The sequence below is a fragment of the Ovis canadensis genome, chromosome 6 (genome assembly GCF_042477335.2).
Source record: "Ovis canadensis isolate MfBH-ARS-UI-01 breed Bighorn chromosome 6, ARS-UI_OviCan_v2, whole genome shotgun sequence".
NCBI lineage: Eukaryota > Metazoa > Chordata > Mammalia > Artiodactyla > Bovidae > Ovis > Ovis canadensis.
Genome location: NC_091250.1, coordinates 88,246,450 through 88,262,675, shown reverse-complemented (window position 1 = coordinate 88,262,675; position 16,226 = coordinate 88,246,450). Strand labels below are relative to the sequence as shown.

General features: G+C 37.9%; 2 protein-coding genes across 13 annotated transcripts in view; one reads left to right on the top strand and one right to left on the bottom strand.

Moving 5' to 3' along the window:
* The window catches only part of PAICS (phosphoribosylaminoimidazole carboxylase and phosphoribosylaminoimidazolesuccinocarboxamide synthase), a 64,767-nt gene that overhangs the window by 22,162 nt on the left and 26,379 nt on the right, over positions 1-16,226 (bottom strand). For 3 of the 11 annotated variants that reach the window (XM_069594166.1, XM_069594164.1, XM_069594160.1), the window contains 5 exons: positions 14,161-14,247; positions 12,250-12,681; positions 10,716-10,805; positions 3,952-4,023; positions 2,462-2,527 (listed from right to left, as the gene is read on the bottom strand). In XM_069594166.1, the coding sequence (XP_069450267.1) occupies positions 2,462-2,527; positions 3,952-4,023; positions 10,716-10,805; positions 12,250-12,681; positions 14,161-14,242 (742 nt within the window). In that variant the 5' untranslated portion in view covers positions 14,243-14,247. Of the gene's footprint in view, positions 1-1,299; positions 1,448-2,461; positions 2,528-3,951; positions 4,024-10,715; positions 10,806-11,927; positions 12,682-14,160; positions 14,248-16,226 lie in introns of those variants that run through there. The other 8 variants (XM_069594168.1, XM_069594167.1, XM_069594162.1 and 5 more) reach the window with 5 other exon arrangements.
* The window catches only part of PPAT (phosphoribosyl pyrophosphate amidotransferase), a 40,963-nt gene that overhangs the window by 4,951 nt on the left and 19,786 nt on the right, over positions 1-16,226 (top strand). The window lies entirely within an intron of this gene.

Below are 16,226 nucleotides of genomic sequence, written 5' to 3'. Positions count from 1 at the left end.
GCACTTGGGAGGTAGAGGGGAGGGATGCACTCAGACAAACCTATGGAATTTGTTCCCAGTTGTTTTCATTTAGTTTGTTGGGAAACCCAGGAGTAGATTATCAGAGAACTTGCTTTGAATTGCCATATTAAGGCTGGGTTTAACTTTTTTGATTTTTCTCTCTTAGAAATAATAGCCAAACATGTTACATTCCTCTAGTGTTTTACATTCCCTTAGTTGGAAAAGTGACTTATCCCCCAAAGGATCTTAAGGTATTACTGATTTGTCGTTCTGGCGAGTGTTGGGAACAGCCTCTTTAACGTAAGACTTGAAGTCTACCAGGTTTCCTAGTAATAGTTTGATCTTGGGAAAGTCTCCTAATTTCTGACTCTGTTTCTCACCTGTTGGGCTAGACTTGTATATTTTAAAGGTCCGGTGCACAAATTCAGTGCATTGGGAATGATACTTTCATGTGGTTAATCCTTAGCAGTTTCCCTTTTCAGTCACACATCCATTAAAGGGCATTGAGAGAAGGAAAACATGAGGCAACTCATCTGATTTGTAATTTATGTCAAAAAATGGAGAATAAAATTTTCAGCTTTCATGAGATATAAGTGTTGTTGGGCAGGGTTGGGGAACAGTGGAGTCCTGCTATTTTCTAATACTTTACTCGAAAAATATTTGTTGAGCTCTTCCTGTGTGTATGCAAGGCCCTGTGGTTGACAATAGGAATACTGTACTACACAAGGCTGATGGTCCCTGCCCCCACAGAGAGGCAAGTAGAGCAACTGGTTCAACAGAGCAGACTTGTTCATGCCTCCATTTCCTCCTCTGTAAATGGGGATAATGGTATCACTTACCTCATAGAGTTGTAGTAGGGATTAAATGTATTAATATATAACCTGCTTAGAACACTACCTGGATATATGCATACCCTGTGACCCTGCATCCCACTCCTGGGTGTGTACTCAACAGAGATGCATACATATGTTTATTGGGAGACATGCACAGGAATTTGTATAGCAACATTATTCTTAGTAGCCCCAATCTAGGAACATTGGATAGAGAAGGTAGAGGGATGTATGTTCCTATTATGGAATATTCTATTGCAGTAAAAAGGAACAAACCCCTGCTGCAAGGAAAATCATGGATGACTCTCAAACAATGCTGTGTGAAAGAAACTTGACATTACAAAATACATACTAAAGGAAAGGACAATTGTATGATTCTATTAATAAAACTAGCTTATGGTAATGAACACTGATAACTTTTCCGAGGGCTCACAGGCTTCCCAGGTGCTGCTAGTGGTAAAGAACCCACCTGTCAATGCAGGAGATGTAAGAGATGCAGGTTCGGTGCCTGAGTTGGGAAGATCCCCTGGAGGAGGGCATGGAAACCCACTCCAGTATTCTTGCCTGGAGAATTCCATGGACAGAGGAGCCTGGCAGGCTGCAGTCGATAGGGTCACATAGAGTCAGACACAACTGAAGCGACTTAGCATGGACGCATGGGGGCTAACAGGATAATTAATGAAGTGGGGGGGGGGTGTTTATGGTGCTGGTAGTGTTTTATACCTTGATTTGAGTGGTAGGTGCACAGGTGTCTTCACTTTGTAAAAATTGACGTCTTCAACTATTTATGTGAACTCAAGACAGTTAGATCAATTATAAATCTATAAAATGCTAAAGTTGGATTATCTTAGCGATCTAGAGAGATGCAGTCATTTGCTCCATGTTGAATTTTAAGGGTAAAGAGAAACTAGAAAAATTAGGTTTTCTGTTTCTCAGACCAGTGCCTTTTCTTATATTCTGTGTTTTTCTTTATGCTATATTATATTAGGTTGGGCTTCCCAGGTGGTGCTAGTGGTAAAGAAATTGCCTGCCAATGTAGGAGATGTAAGAGACACAGGTTTGATCCCTGGGTTAGGAAGATCCCCTGAAGGAGAGCATGGCAATCCACTCCAGTATTCTTGCCTGGAGAATCCCATGGACAGAGGAGCCTGGTGGGCTACAGTCCATAGGGTCACACAGAGTCAGACATGACTGAAGACACTTAGCATGCACCCACATTATAAGTAACCTTTTCTGTTACTTATAATAGGTCAGTTTGGAATGACGGCTTCATAATTAGCTGGCTTCTCAGTTTTTGTAGAATTACTAAAAAGTTATGGCCATTGTTAGTTACCTTTGTAGAAAAGCAAAATTCAGAACTTACTAGTTTGTGGGGGTTTTCCTTTTACATCCTAGTATTCTAATGGCAATCACAGAAAAGTGTAGAAATTTGAGGTGGGAAAGTTTCTGTTTACTTTGTTACTTTCACTCTTAATAAGCTATGAAAGAAATAATTTTTCAGCATTTTTTGCTCTCACACAGCTCATAAACAATAGTTTTGATTTGTCAAGGACAAGAATAAACATCTATCAGGAAAAAGCTACAGAAGTTTTAATCAATGTGGGAAAAGTTGGCGTATCTCAGACTCTTACCATCTTCAAGTGCTTTTCTCTTGATGCTCAAAGTTCTTGGGTTTTTGGTATGATTTTCAAATAATTCTTAAACAAGAGAACATAGGAAAAGAGTCATTATATGACATCGTCTAAAAGTGCATCAGTTTTCACGCATTCAAATATACTACAGTTAGAATATTTAAGTGATTGGACAGATGAAAGAGTTTAAGAATTAGGAATATTTGGGTATTGCTGCTGCTGCTGCTAAGTCGCTTCAGTCGTGTACGACTCTGTGCGACCCCATAGACAACAGCCCACCAGGCTGCCCCGTCCCTGGGATTCTCAAGGCAAGAACACTGGAGTGGGTTGCCATTGCCTTCTTCAGATTTTGGTACTGCTGCTGCTGCTGCTGCTAAGTCGCTTCAGTCGTGTCCGACTCTGCGCGACCCCATAGACGGCAGCCCACCAGGCTCCCCCGTTCCTGAGATTCTCCAGGCAAGAACACTGGAGTGGGTAGATTTTGGTACTAATCTTCGCTAAATCTTTAGGAAAGACTTGAAAAGAAATTGAAATTCTTGACTTAATAGGTATGTGGTTTATAATAATTTAGGGAACCATTTGAACATAAAATAGTATTAGGAATTTATTATTGAATTTTTTGCTAAGTTAAATGCAAAGAGGAAAGTTTATAGAATTTTTACTTTAAAAAGTCTAATTCCGGCAGTTCTGAGAGATGGTTGTCTTAGGAGGCCATCAACTTCATAAAATCTCATTTTTCTTTGAGGGTTGACATTTTTCTTTTGTAAAACTCTATATTCATAATTAAAAATTTTTGTATTTGGTATGACATTGTTTCCAGTCTCTTTGTCTATTCCAAACTGCATTCATCTTCTGGCAATTTCCTCAAATATTTCTTTGTTTCTTGTGGCCCCTTCAAGCATTTGCTTAATTTTTTCGTGAGACCTTATGTTTATAAGTGCTCTGACCTCCTTGTCACACCAGTGTTTTCCAGCCTGTGTCACTCACTATTATAATCTGTAAATGACTTTTAGCATCTTCTAAAGGAATATGATTTCCTATGAATCAATGTGATTCACAATTATTCAAACTTAGATACATCCTATATTTCAGTATCATTCATTTAAAGCAAACTGGATTGAGAATTTCAATGTGAGGATCAAAATTTTTTTCATACATTCATATTCAAATATTTTAAAATAAGACAGATTAACCCCCAATATTAGTGAGAATAATTTAGCTGCTTTTCATCAACAGGTATCCTTGATTGCATATTTATGAATACAGAGTGTCTCGGTATTTACAGATTTTTTTTTTTTTTTTAGTAAGAAGTAGGAATAGACATTTCTTTACTCCCCTACCATATACTCTACCAACTCAGGTATTCAATATAATGAGGCATTTGGGATCATCTATAGTAGACATCTTCCCTATAACTACTTCAACTGGTATACATATTAGACTTTAAAAATCAAAAGTACATTTAAAATTCAACAATTTAGATCTCTTACCTGACCCAGGGATACCATGAGGTGCTGTGGGGCCGCCCACCTCATCTGAGGCATTACTTGCAGTGTCTTCCTCTGTCAGAAAACAAAGACAGCAGTAATTTCAGTGTTGTTCACAGAACCCTAATGCACTTCGGCAGGTGAAGACTGCACTGAAAACGTAACTCTGGATCCCAGCATCAAAAGTGTAACCTCAAAGCCAAAAACATTTGCCATCTTGAACCAGATGTGAAGATGGCCTTAGAGGATTCACCACCAACACAATGTTGGAGAGTAGTCTGCCTTAAAAGTCACAAGGCAGGAAGCTTGGTTTGAAAGTATGAAAGTGCTTTGTGACCTAATTTGCTTAACAGCTTTCACTGTTACATTTTAATGCTTGGCAAAGAGCTCTTACAGCTGTTTTTTTCATTCAGTCCTCATTGTAACTCAGAATAATCCTTATTGCAATACATGTAAAAGAATAAAAGACTCTAAAGTGGTTTTAGCAGTCTTCATATTGAGCAGACAGTGATTAACATTTTAAGGAACTTAAAATGCTTAGCATGGTAAATGTAACAGGAATTTGTCCTGGTGGACCCGTATATGTTCAGGATGTTTACAACCCTGCTGTTGGTAATTTGGGGAAAGCTCCTCCTCATATATGTATGTTGGATTGCTATGTTGAAGTATCACAATGTTATGGTAGTGTTCTTTTGTCTCAGCTGTACTTCCCTATACACTGGAAAATTTTTTAAAAAGAATTCTATGTTATTAAGTATAGGTGTCTATATAGTTACTTGCAATGATTATTCTATAATTTAGACAATGGTTTATATTAATAACCTTGAGGCAAAAGTATAGACAGAGGGCTATAAGCATATTGCCGCAGTGGGTGTGTGAAGATGTACATCAGGGTAGGACCTCATCTTCTTACAGAGGACATGTTTGGACCAGGAGACTAGGACGAAGTTTAGCTTCTAGCAATATCAAGACTTCAAATGACAGGTTGTGGTCTAGAGCCATATCAGTTCAGTTCAGTTCAGTAGCTCAGTTGTGTCCGACTCTTTGCAACCCCATGGACTGCAGCACGCCAGGCTTCCCTGTCCATCACCAACTCCCGGAGCTTGCTCAAACTCTTGTCCATTGAGTTGGTGATGCCATCCAACCATCTCATCCTCTGTCGTCCGCTTTTCCTGCCTTCAATCTTTCCCAGCATCAGGGTCTTTTCAAATAAGTCCCTTCTTCCCATCAGGTGGCCAAAGTATTGGAGTTTCAGCTTCAGCGTTAGTCCTTCCAGTGAATTTTCAGGACTGATTTCCTTTAGGATGGACTGGTTGAATCTCCTTGCAGTCCAAGGGACTCTCAAGAGTTTTCAATACCACAGTTCAAAAGCACTAATTCTTTGGTGCTCAGCTTTTCTTTATAGTCCAACTCACATCCATACATGACTACTGGAAAAGCCATAGCTTTGACTAGATGGACCTTTGTTGGCAAAGTAATACCTCTGCTTTTTAATATGTTGTCTAGGTTTGTCATAGCTTTTCTTCCAAGGAGCAAGTGTGTTTTAATTTCATGGCTGCAGTTACCATCTACAGTGATTTTTGGAGCCCAGAAAAATAAAGTCTGTTTCCATTGTTTCCCCATCTATTTGCCATGAAGTGATGGGACCAGATGCCATGATCTTGGTTTTCTGAATGTTGAGTTTTAAGTCAACTTTTTCAACTCTTTCACTTTCATCAAGAGGCTCTTCAGTTCTTCACTTTCTGCCTAAAGGGTGGTATCATCTGCATAGCTGAGATTATTGATATTTCTCCCGGCAATCCTGATTCCAGCTTGTGCTTCATCAACTGGGGGCTCCCTAATCTACTGTTTGTCTTTTAATTGAAATTTTTATTGAGATAATTATAGATTAACATAGAATTGTAAGAAATAATAACGATCCCTTCTACACTTTGCCTTCCTTGATGGCTCAGTGGTAAAGAATCCATCTGCCAGTGCAGGAGACATGGGCTCAATCCCTGGAGAAGGAAATGGCAATGAACTACAGTATTCTTGCCTGGAAAATCCCATGGACAGAGGAGTCTTGTTACAGTCCATGGGGTTGCAAAGAGTTGGACATGACTTAGTGACTAAACAACAACATTTTATAAACCATAATATTCTGTTAATCCAAAGGTACATTGGTACAATCCCCCACTATGATTTAGGAATCTTGTTTGTACTCATCTATGAATGTGTGTGTGTGCACTTGCAGTATGTACTAAGTTCTATTGTTAAGACAAAAAACAAAAAGACACTTCTACCACTAGAAATTCCAAAGGTTTTTGAAACTCTGTGCCAGGAGCTAGGGGCAAAGACCAGCCATAAGCTTTATTTTGTCACAGCTTTTTTAAAGATTATAAAAGTATAAACGGTAAGAATTATAGAAATTATACTTTTAAAATTAACAAGTAGACTGTTTAAATCAGCTTACCTATGTCTGAGGTTTTTAATTTTTTAAAAGTTCTCAACATTGTTTCATATGACTAAGGTACATTAATTTATATAATAATTTTAGTGCTGGGCATCCTGGGTGACTCAGTGGTAAAGAATCTCCTGCCATGCAGGAGACGCAGGTTCAGTCCCTGGGTCAGGAAGATCCCCTGGAGGAGGAAATGGCAACCCACTCCAGTGTTTTTGCCTGGAAAACCCCATAGACAGAGTAGCTTGGCGGGCCACAGTCCATGGGGTTGCGAAGTGAGCATAGTTTTACTCCTAAGATTATTCAAATGTATGCAAAATACACAGAAGTAATATTCCATTTTAAAGAAAACTACAGATGAATCTTCAGTCTATTAAAAGAAATAAATGAATTGGAGAAAACAAGATGCTTGGCACACCTGAGATACTAACAATAGATACTTGAATGCCCTCTGCTGGCCATCATGTTGCTAATTTTTGTTAAATTGCCAGGATAGTGAATATTTTCATTTTGGAAATATATTTTACTACAGCCAAAAGGAAAATAAAGCTCTTTTCCTTTTAATTATTCTTAAAAGAGCCATGTAGCCTTTCACATAGGATTTTTGGACTGATGATAAGGGTGGCCTCTAATAGAATATATGTGCCCATCTCTGGGGTCGCAAAGAGTCAGACATGACTTACTGACTGAACAACAAACCACCGCTTGGAGCCAGAGTTGATCTACCTGTGACTGTCTTATACTAGAAAGCAGTGACTTTGGCCTGATTACCAAGGTATTGAAGTATTCTACTTCATTTAAATCATTTTAGGAATAGATTTTAGGAATCAATTAGTAATTGAAAAATCAGTGAACAAATGGGCAAATTTAATTCAGATAACCATTATGTCTACTACTGTGGGCAAGAATCTCTTAGAAGAAATGGGTTAGTCCTCATAGTCAGCGAAAGAGTTCAAAATGCAGTACTTGGGTGCAATCACAAAAATGACAGAATGATCTCAGTTCATTTCCAGCACAAGCTATTCAACATCACAGAAGTCCAAGTCTATGCCCCAGCCACTAAAGCCGAAGAAGCTGAAGTCGAATGGTTCTATGAAGACCTACAAGACTTTCTAGAACTAACACCAAAAAAAGATGTCCTTTTCATCATGGAGGATTAGAATGCAAAAGTAGGAAGTCAAGAAATACCTGGAGTAACAGGCAAGTTTGGCCTTGGAGTACAGATTGAAGCAGGGCAAAGGCTAACAGAGTTTTCCAAGAGAACTCACTGATTGTAGCAAACACATTCTTCCAACAACACAAGAGATGGCTCTACACATGGACATTACTGGATGGTCAACACTGAAATCAGATTGATTATATTTGCAGCCAAAGATGGAGAAGCTCTATACAGTCAGCAAAAACAAGACCAGGAGTTGACTGTGGTTCAGATTATGTGCTGCTTATTGCAAAATTCAGACTTAAATTGAAGAAAGTAGGGAAACGCACTAGGCCATTTGGGTATGACGTAAGTCATATCCCTTATGATTATACAGTGGAAGTGATAAATAGATTCAAGGGATTAGATCTGATAGCCAGCCAGAGTGCCTCAAGAACAATGGATGGAGGTTTCTAACATTGTACAGGAGGCTGGGATCAAACCTTCCCAAATAAAAAGAAATTTGCAAGAAGGCAAAATGGTAGTCTGAGGAGACCTTACAAATAGCTGAGAAAAGAAGAGAAGAGAAAGGCAGAGGAGAAAGGGAAAGATATGCCCATCTGAATGGACAGTTCCAAAGAAAAGCAAGGAGAGATAAGAAAGCCTTCACTTTGCAAAGAAACGGAGGAAAACAATTGAATGAGAAAGACTAGAGATCTCTTCAAGAAAGTTAGAGATACCAAGATATCATTTCCTTTTACTTATTATAATAGAGCCTAAGTGTTCTATGATAATTCCCAGTGATTAGCTTCTTCATATTTCATTGGTCATACATTTTTTAAGTGATAATTTACTCGAAGTAGCTAATTTTCTCCCGACTGGAATCAAACTGAATCTAATGTGTTACTCTTTTCAGCCCTCTGCTGGTCTTATTCTCTAAAATCATGACACCTTGGCTATGCTTGATGATCTTCTCTAAAAGTACAGGAGCTTGAATCCACTCTACAACATAATACTAAACCAAAATCTCCAGGGGTTCTAAGTTGGAAACTAATTAGTTATCCGGAATGTGGGGGTCCACAGCTCTAGCTGGATTTTTACTTGAAATAACAACAAAAAAAGAAGAAGCAACAGCTTAGTATACTTTTAAGAAAGTAAAGTGTTACTTTTGGGGAGATCAGTTTTATGACCAAGTGTGAATGTTAACAATATGGAGCAATGACAATTCCGATAACAATATTTATTAGTAAAATCTGTAAAAACAAAATGGGCTTCCCTGGTGGCTCAGATGGTAAAGAATCCATCTGCAATGAGAGAGACCTGGGTTCGATCCCTGGGCTGGGAAGATCCCCTGGAGGAGGGCATGGCAACCCACTCTAGTATTCTTGCCTAGAGAATCCTCATGGACAGAGGAGCCTGGCAGGCTACAGTCCATGGGGTCACAAAGAGTCAGACATGACTGAGCAACTAAGCACATAAAAACAAAATGAGCTGACCTCTACCTATTGACCTGATTTTTTCCTAAAGATAGATATCCATGTCTTTAAGCTTAACATAGCAGTCTTCCAAGTAGTGGACTAGCAACTTATGCACCATGAAGTATATATAAAGTGTTTGCTTACATATTTAGCTGCTGGGATCTATGTGGGTTTATACCTTTACTTTTATATTCATTTGAAAGTTTAAAATACCATTATTTCTAAAATGACTGTAAACATCCTGTTTCATATTTTCTAGATATATTCCATACTAACATGTAAACGTACCATTTTTTAAAACCTGTCAGTTTACATCTGGCTTAATATTTTCCTTTTACATAAAAGAAGTTATACTGAGGTATTGTGTATTTAAGTGAGTTCTCCAGAGGACTTAATGAGCTTTAATCTTCTGAATTTTTTTGAAAAATCTTTAAAATTTTTTTAAGATTTAAAAATCATAAAAAATATTCTAAAGTTTTAAAACTTTTTTTCATGGAAATCTTTCTTTCTTATTAAACTCTGTATGTGGTAATCTGATTTTAACTTCCAGTGACAAAGGGTCATTGCAGTTATTCCTTTAGAATCCTTAGGAGCACAGAGTTTTGTTTACCTTTTTTGTCTCACTAGTCAGCTGCACATTCCTGTCTGGTTAGTCTCCTTAATTTCTCTCCATTTTCACCTGTCACTGAGTGTTCTAGCCGCTTTCCTTTCCTTCCATTGAGCTTTTTAATGTGAAGTTTGCCAAGACTGTGGGGCACCTGGTTTTTGGATCAGAATTGGTTTTTAAACTTTTCAGTGCTGCATGAAGCTTTGGACTGAAAGACTAGCACAAGGACTATGATGGCTAGGCTTTCTGCTTAGGAGCTTGGTCACCCCTCTTCCCTCAGTTTTATCTAAAAGGCAAACTATCAGAGAGGAAGCACACTCTGCATTCCCTAAGTGCCCTGTACCACAGGGCAGTGGTTCTCAAACTTCAGCATGTATCAGAATCACCTTAAATACATATCGGACTGCTGGAACTCACCCCACATTTCTGGTTCTGGAGGGGGCCCAAGAATTTGCATTTTGAATGAGTCCTAGGTGATGCCGATGCTACTATGAACAGCAGCCACAGGGAACTTCACTGTCATTAATAATTTCCACCTTCCATTTCTGCATTTTGGAAATGTGCATATTATCCAACAATACTGTATAATGTTATAACATGCTTGTGTATGTTCTTATAATAACAATGTTAGATGTATGGCTATTATATAATGTATGTAATGGGTGTGTGTGCGTTCAGTCATGTCCAACTCTTTACAACACTATGGACTGTAGCCCGCCAGGCTCCTCTGACTGAGATTTTTCCAGGCAAGAATACTGGAGTCAGTTTCCCTGCCCTCCTCCAGGGAATCTTCTTGACCTAGGGATCAAACCGACGTCTTTTGCCTCTGCTGCACTGGCAGGCGGTTTCTTTACCACTTAGCCACCTGGGAAGCCCAATGTATATAAGTATATTAAACCATCATAATACTGCAGGCCTCACCCTTATGACCTCATCTAAACCTAATTTTCTCCCAAAGGCCCCATCTCCAAATGTAGTAACAGTGGGGATTAGGGTTTCAACATATGAGCTTAGGAGTGACACAATTGAGTCTGTAGCAGCATCTTATAATAACATGTATTTCATTACATACACACACACATAAAAACAAGAATATTGTTTTACCTGTGCAAGGGCTTTGTCTCATAACTGTCTCTCTTAGGTCTTCTGACATATTACTGACCAAGTCATCTTCAGCTGCATCTCCAGCAATAACTGTATAAATACAGTGGGATATATGGTGGTATGTTTTTTTATTTTTAGAACTATATTTTAAGCTCTAATATAGTATTTTCCCTTTTAGAGTGAACTTGATACTAAAAACTGTGGTTGTTTATTTTTCTGTAGTTAGATTGCCCATCCTTAAACATATTTTAGTCTTAGGTCACTAAACATCTGGTGTTATAAGTCTCTAGCTAGGTGTTGACATAAGACTAACAAGGTTATGTTCACCTGCATCTCAGTAGTTACTGTATGAACACAGTCATGCCATTGCTTTTGGGCTACTTGATCACTAGTTATTTTACATTTTAATTTCAGTGGGGGAGATGTATAGTTCTCCAGCAGACCAGTTTCTTTCCTTGTCTACTAGTGAAACATTTTAGGACTTCTCACCACCATTTCCCAATCCTAACTCTTTGTCATTTCCCTCTTTTCCCACTCATTCTTTTAGGAATTGGGACTTCATTCATGTTGATGTATGGCAGAAACTATCATCATATTGTTAAGTAATTATCCGCCAATTAAGAATACAAATAAAAAGAATTAAGACTGTATCATTTAAGGCTGATATTAAGATCTAGAAACATTGTGACCACTCGAGGTCTTTAATGACATCTCTTCCATTCCACCATTTTACATAGCAAGTCTGAAGGAGGTACTCCTGAGTTCAGAGTTCCACGGAGACTGAGGTAGAACTTGTATTTCCTGACTCCTGGCCTAGAACTCATGCAGTTTATTTCATGCAGTCATGTCTTTGTGTATATTGCATCTCAATTCTTTAGATTAAACTCATTTTGAAGAATTTTATGATGTGTCGTAGGAGAACTCACATTCTCTCACAGGTTTTGTATTTTTCTGAGTTTTTCAATGCATTTTTTCTGTTTACTCACAATTTTACCACAACAGATATGAACATTTTTTAATAATTTCTGCCATCAAGAATTTTATTTTTGCTTCTGTAAAATTGGTCTTTTTAAATTTCTAGAAATCCAGTTTTCTCTCCTTGTTTTATATAACTCTGTACCATTCTGTGTTCTGATCAAATTTGCATGAAATCTGTTTCATGATAAATTGAGCAGTTAGCTTGTTGAGTCTCATTTAGTAAAACCTATTTACCTTAGACTGCTGCTGCTAAGTCACTTCAGTTGTGTCCGACTCTGTGTGAGCCCATAGATGGTAGCCCACCAGGCTCCTCCATCCATGGGATTTTCCAGGCAAGAGTGCTAGAGTGGGTTGCCATTTCCTTCTCCAATGCGTGAAAGTGAAGTCGTGTCCGACTCTTAGCGACCCCATGGACTGCAGCCCACCAGGCTCCTCCATCCATGGGATTTTCCAGGCCAGAGTACTGGAGTGAGTTGCCATTTACCTTAGACTATATTCAGGTTATTGACATTTTTTTATGTGGTGGCATGATGTTAAGATTTCTTTGCTTTCCTACCTGTCTGATCCTCTTCCATCTTTACATGGGCACATCCTGTGGCTTGTTCTTCATTTTGGGATTCCTGTTGTGAGTTTTCTGTTTTCTTGTCTCCCAGAATAGCATCCAACTCAGTAAAAAATTTCATGCTTTTAGCCATGCCTAGGTCTCTAGCCGTTCTTACAATCTTGTATTCATGCTTTAAGTTTTTGTACTTCGTTCGGCACTGCTTCCAGTCTCTCTCAATTCCAAGTTTCTGAAGCTTGGCAGCAATTTGTTCAAATATCCTTTTATTTCTCATTGTTCCCTCTAGTTGTTGTTGTATTCCTTGATCAGACCAGATGCCTATTAGAGCCCTGACTTCTGGCACAGTCCAGTGTTTTCCTCCTTCATTTGCGACAGTTGGAATGACAGTTGGATTATTAGGGGGTTCCATTATTGCTGTAGAGTCACCTGTATTGGGTGGGGAGGGAAAGAGATATATGGGTTACATATATCAGACAAGATAAATAATTGGATGCAATATTACTAAAGACAGTAATTTTCTCTATGGGAGATGGAATGCAAATTGTAATATAGCTTTTGTCTTAAACTAGTTGGGAAATGAAAGTACAGAACATGAATCTGTTCCTTATTGTGATGGTGACTGACTTTAATAAAGTTGTGTTTTTAATTAGTTACATCTTGCTCATCTTTCTTCTTTAGCATTTCTTTCTCTTCCATTCTGCTCCTTTAGTATGTGGGATTAATGTCCCACATTATATAGTGTATAGTGAAAGTTGAATATATAATTTTGTAATATTTACTTCTTTAAAGCAATATAATTATGTATAAAACAGCTTGTTGAAGACAATTTTTCCGTAAGTGTGAGCAATTTATCTCCTCCCCATGCCTTTTCTGTATCTAATGATTTCCATTTGCTCCATTTCGGAATCTCCTGGGGAAGCCTTTATAAACCACTGCCCCCCATCCTTTATCCCCAGATTGTGATTCTAGTGTGCAATTCAGGATTGAGAGCCAAGACTATTCATGAATGAAGGGTTTAGAAGAAGCACATTAATAATTGGTGCTTCTTAACTCTTTGTGCAAATGAAAGCTGTCCCATTGGTTAAAGACCAAATGCCATTTTAAGTGTAGTATTATATCCTTTTAATGAAAAGAAATGTGCCAGAAATTTCTTAATGCATTAGGCAGAATGTATCCACTTAGTTATAAATCCTTTAATAACTTTGTGTTGGATCTCACAGTTTTGCAACTCATTTTACGATAATGTCATTTCTTGACATTATATTGGATATTTCACAACCATATTATTTTACTCAGATTTCATGTTTAATAAAAAGGTGGTCTGGACCTCAGTATCTATAACATTAGTCATTAAAAAAAAATACCATAGTATTTACCTGGGTACGGAGGTGTTTTATTTTGTGCTGTATTTAATGTCTTTGTTTTAAGATGGTTTTCATCTTAAATATTAATTTAATTTAAAGATGTTCTTATTTAAAACTTTTTTTAAGTTTTAAATTTAAGATTTTTTCATCTTAAATCAACTGAGCACTTTTCCTCACTTGCATTAACTTTCAGTAAGAATTTATAAGCAAGAATGGGACTTATGTTGACTTTTTGTTGAATAAAATCATCCTTGACTTCATTATTTACTTTCAAATGTAAAGTTCTACTTTTCTTAGCCTCCAGGATAGCTGAAGTCATATGCTCATTAAATATTAAGTACCACACTTACTATGTGTAATTTTGGCCATCAGATTCCTTACTATATTTAAAGCGTAAAGACTGGGGATTTGAAGCTAATATTTCCAAAGTATTTCTACCAGGAAAAAATCACCCATTTTCTCAGATTTGATATCAGTCTTACTTTCCGATTTGATGTAGATCATTTTCATTATATTTTTGAGCAGCCTGTACCATACCTACCTAGTTCCATTGGTCTGACTTGAGAAACTAGAAGTAAAGGATTTCCGGAGATGTCTTCCTTGTCTTCTGATGTAACTGACATTTTGCCTGAAAAGAGAGAATTCCTTTTAGAAATAAGTGCCAAGGAAAATTAAAATTGGATTAACAGCTGATAACGCTAATAGTTTTAGTTGAATATGATCATATTCATGAAGGATCATAGATTTATGATAGATGTTTTTTAAAATAGTGGTATAATATGGTTTAAGTATCTATGTATATAAAGAGAAATCTAACTTCCTCCATTCTGTTCTGACATGTTGAGCATCCCCTAGCATTGAAGTTTCTGAGGATGGTCGCAGTTAGTTTTCAAGTTAAACTATGTCTTTAAAGTGAGATATTTTTTCATTTTTCTATTTTAGGTGCCTCAACATAGTAGGCCCTTTAAGTAATACTAGTAATGTGAAAGAGAAACCCTGCAATGTGATAAAATAAAAGAACCCTGCCAACCTTAAAAGATAAAGATATCCCTCCTTGATTATATCATTTTTACATGTTTTTCTGCTGCTGCTGCTAAGTTGCTTCAGTCATGTCCAACTCTTAGCGACCCCATGGACTGCAGCCCACCAGTCTCCTCCGTCCACGGGATTATCCAGGCAAGAATACTGGAGTGGGGTGCCATTGCCTTCTACCATGTTTTTCTAATGCTGTTTACTGAGTAACAGAATTAGCATTATATTTTACATGAATGAGATCAAATGTTAGGTATGATTTTAATATCATAAACATTCATTTAAAATCACTATTTACCATTATAATTACAAGGTATTCCACTAAAGAATAAGAAAAGGAATACTGTTTATCATCTTAAAGATTATATTGGGGATTCTTATATTAAAAGAGAAAAGTGAAAAATAAGGGAAGTCTCAATGATTTCAAGTGGCATGGTGGTTTAGTCGCTAAGCTGTGTCCCACTTTTGCAACCCCATGAACTGGGAACCTACCAGGCTCCTCTGTCCGTGGGATTCTCCAAGAAAGAATACTGGAGTGGGTTGCCATTTCCTTCTCCGGGGAATTTTCCTGACCCAGGAATCAAACCCAGGTCTCCTGCATTGCAGGCAGATTCTTTACCGACTGAGCTACAAAGAAAGCCCATAATTCAATTAAAGTGGCATAGTTACATAAATTTAAAAGGGCTTCCCAGGTGGCATTAGTGGTAAAGAACCCACCTGCCAGTACAGGAGACAATAAGAAACATGGGTTCAATCTCTGGGTTGGGAAGATCCCCTGGAGGAGGGCATGGCAACCCACTCCAGTATTCTTGCCTTGAGAATCCCATTTGACAGGGGAGCCTGGTGGGCTACAGTACATGGAGTCACACAGAGTCAGACATGACTGAAGCAACTTAGCACAAAGCACATACACATAATTTTAAAAATTGTCATTTTAAAATTGAGTTTCACAATTATTTGAGGCTAAGTTGCAGTTAAGGAATGTTTTTGATTTAGTTGGGAATATGGAAAATAAAAATCTTAAATTACATAAGAACTCTCTTTAGAGAGAAGAAGAAAAGATACTGACATCCTCAGGTAATTTATCGACTGAGCTTGATGAGAACAGCAAGGAAAGGTAGGGCTTACTATTCTTTTATCTGCTTTAGGGCCTGCTTCTGTTTATTGAAAAGGTCTTAGAGCTGCACATACAGGTGGGGGCAAAAAAGAAATCTCTCTCTCCACCTTCTTCAGGAAATTTTTTTCCCTCAGGTTGATCATTCCTAGCAAGAATCCCAAAATTGTACTCAGGGGACCCACATGGTGGAAATTTTCAATCGAAACCCTTAAATCATTATTCTTAATGTATTGGTATACAGTAAGAAAAGGGAAAGAGTGGAAATTGGTCACTGAAGGAATGTGATACAGCAGCAGTAGGCCAAAGGTATTCTGAGATTGAGGATGATTGTAGCTTTTAGAAGATGAAGCCTCTTAGAGTCCTTTCCCAAGGCTTAGTCAGGCTACCTGCTGCCTAACGAAAGGGACCAGATCCTCTGTCCTTGAAAGAGGACCCCTTGCATGAAACAGGTTGATCCC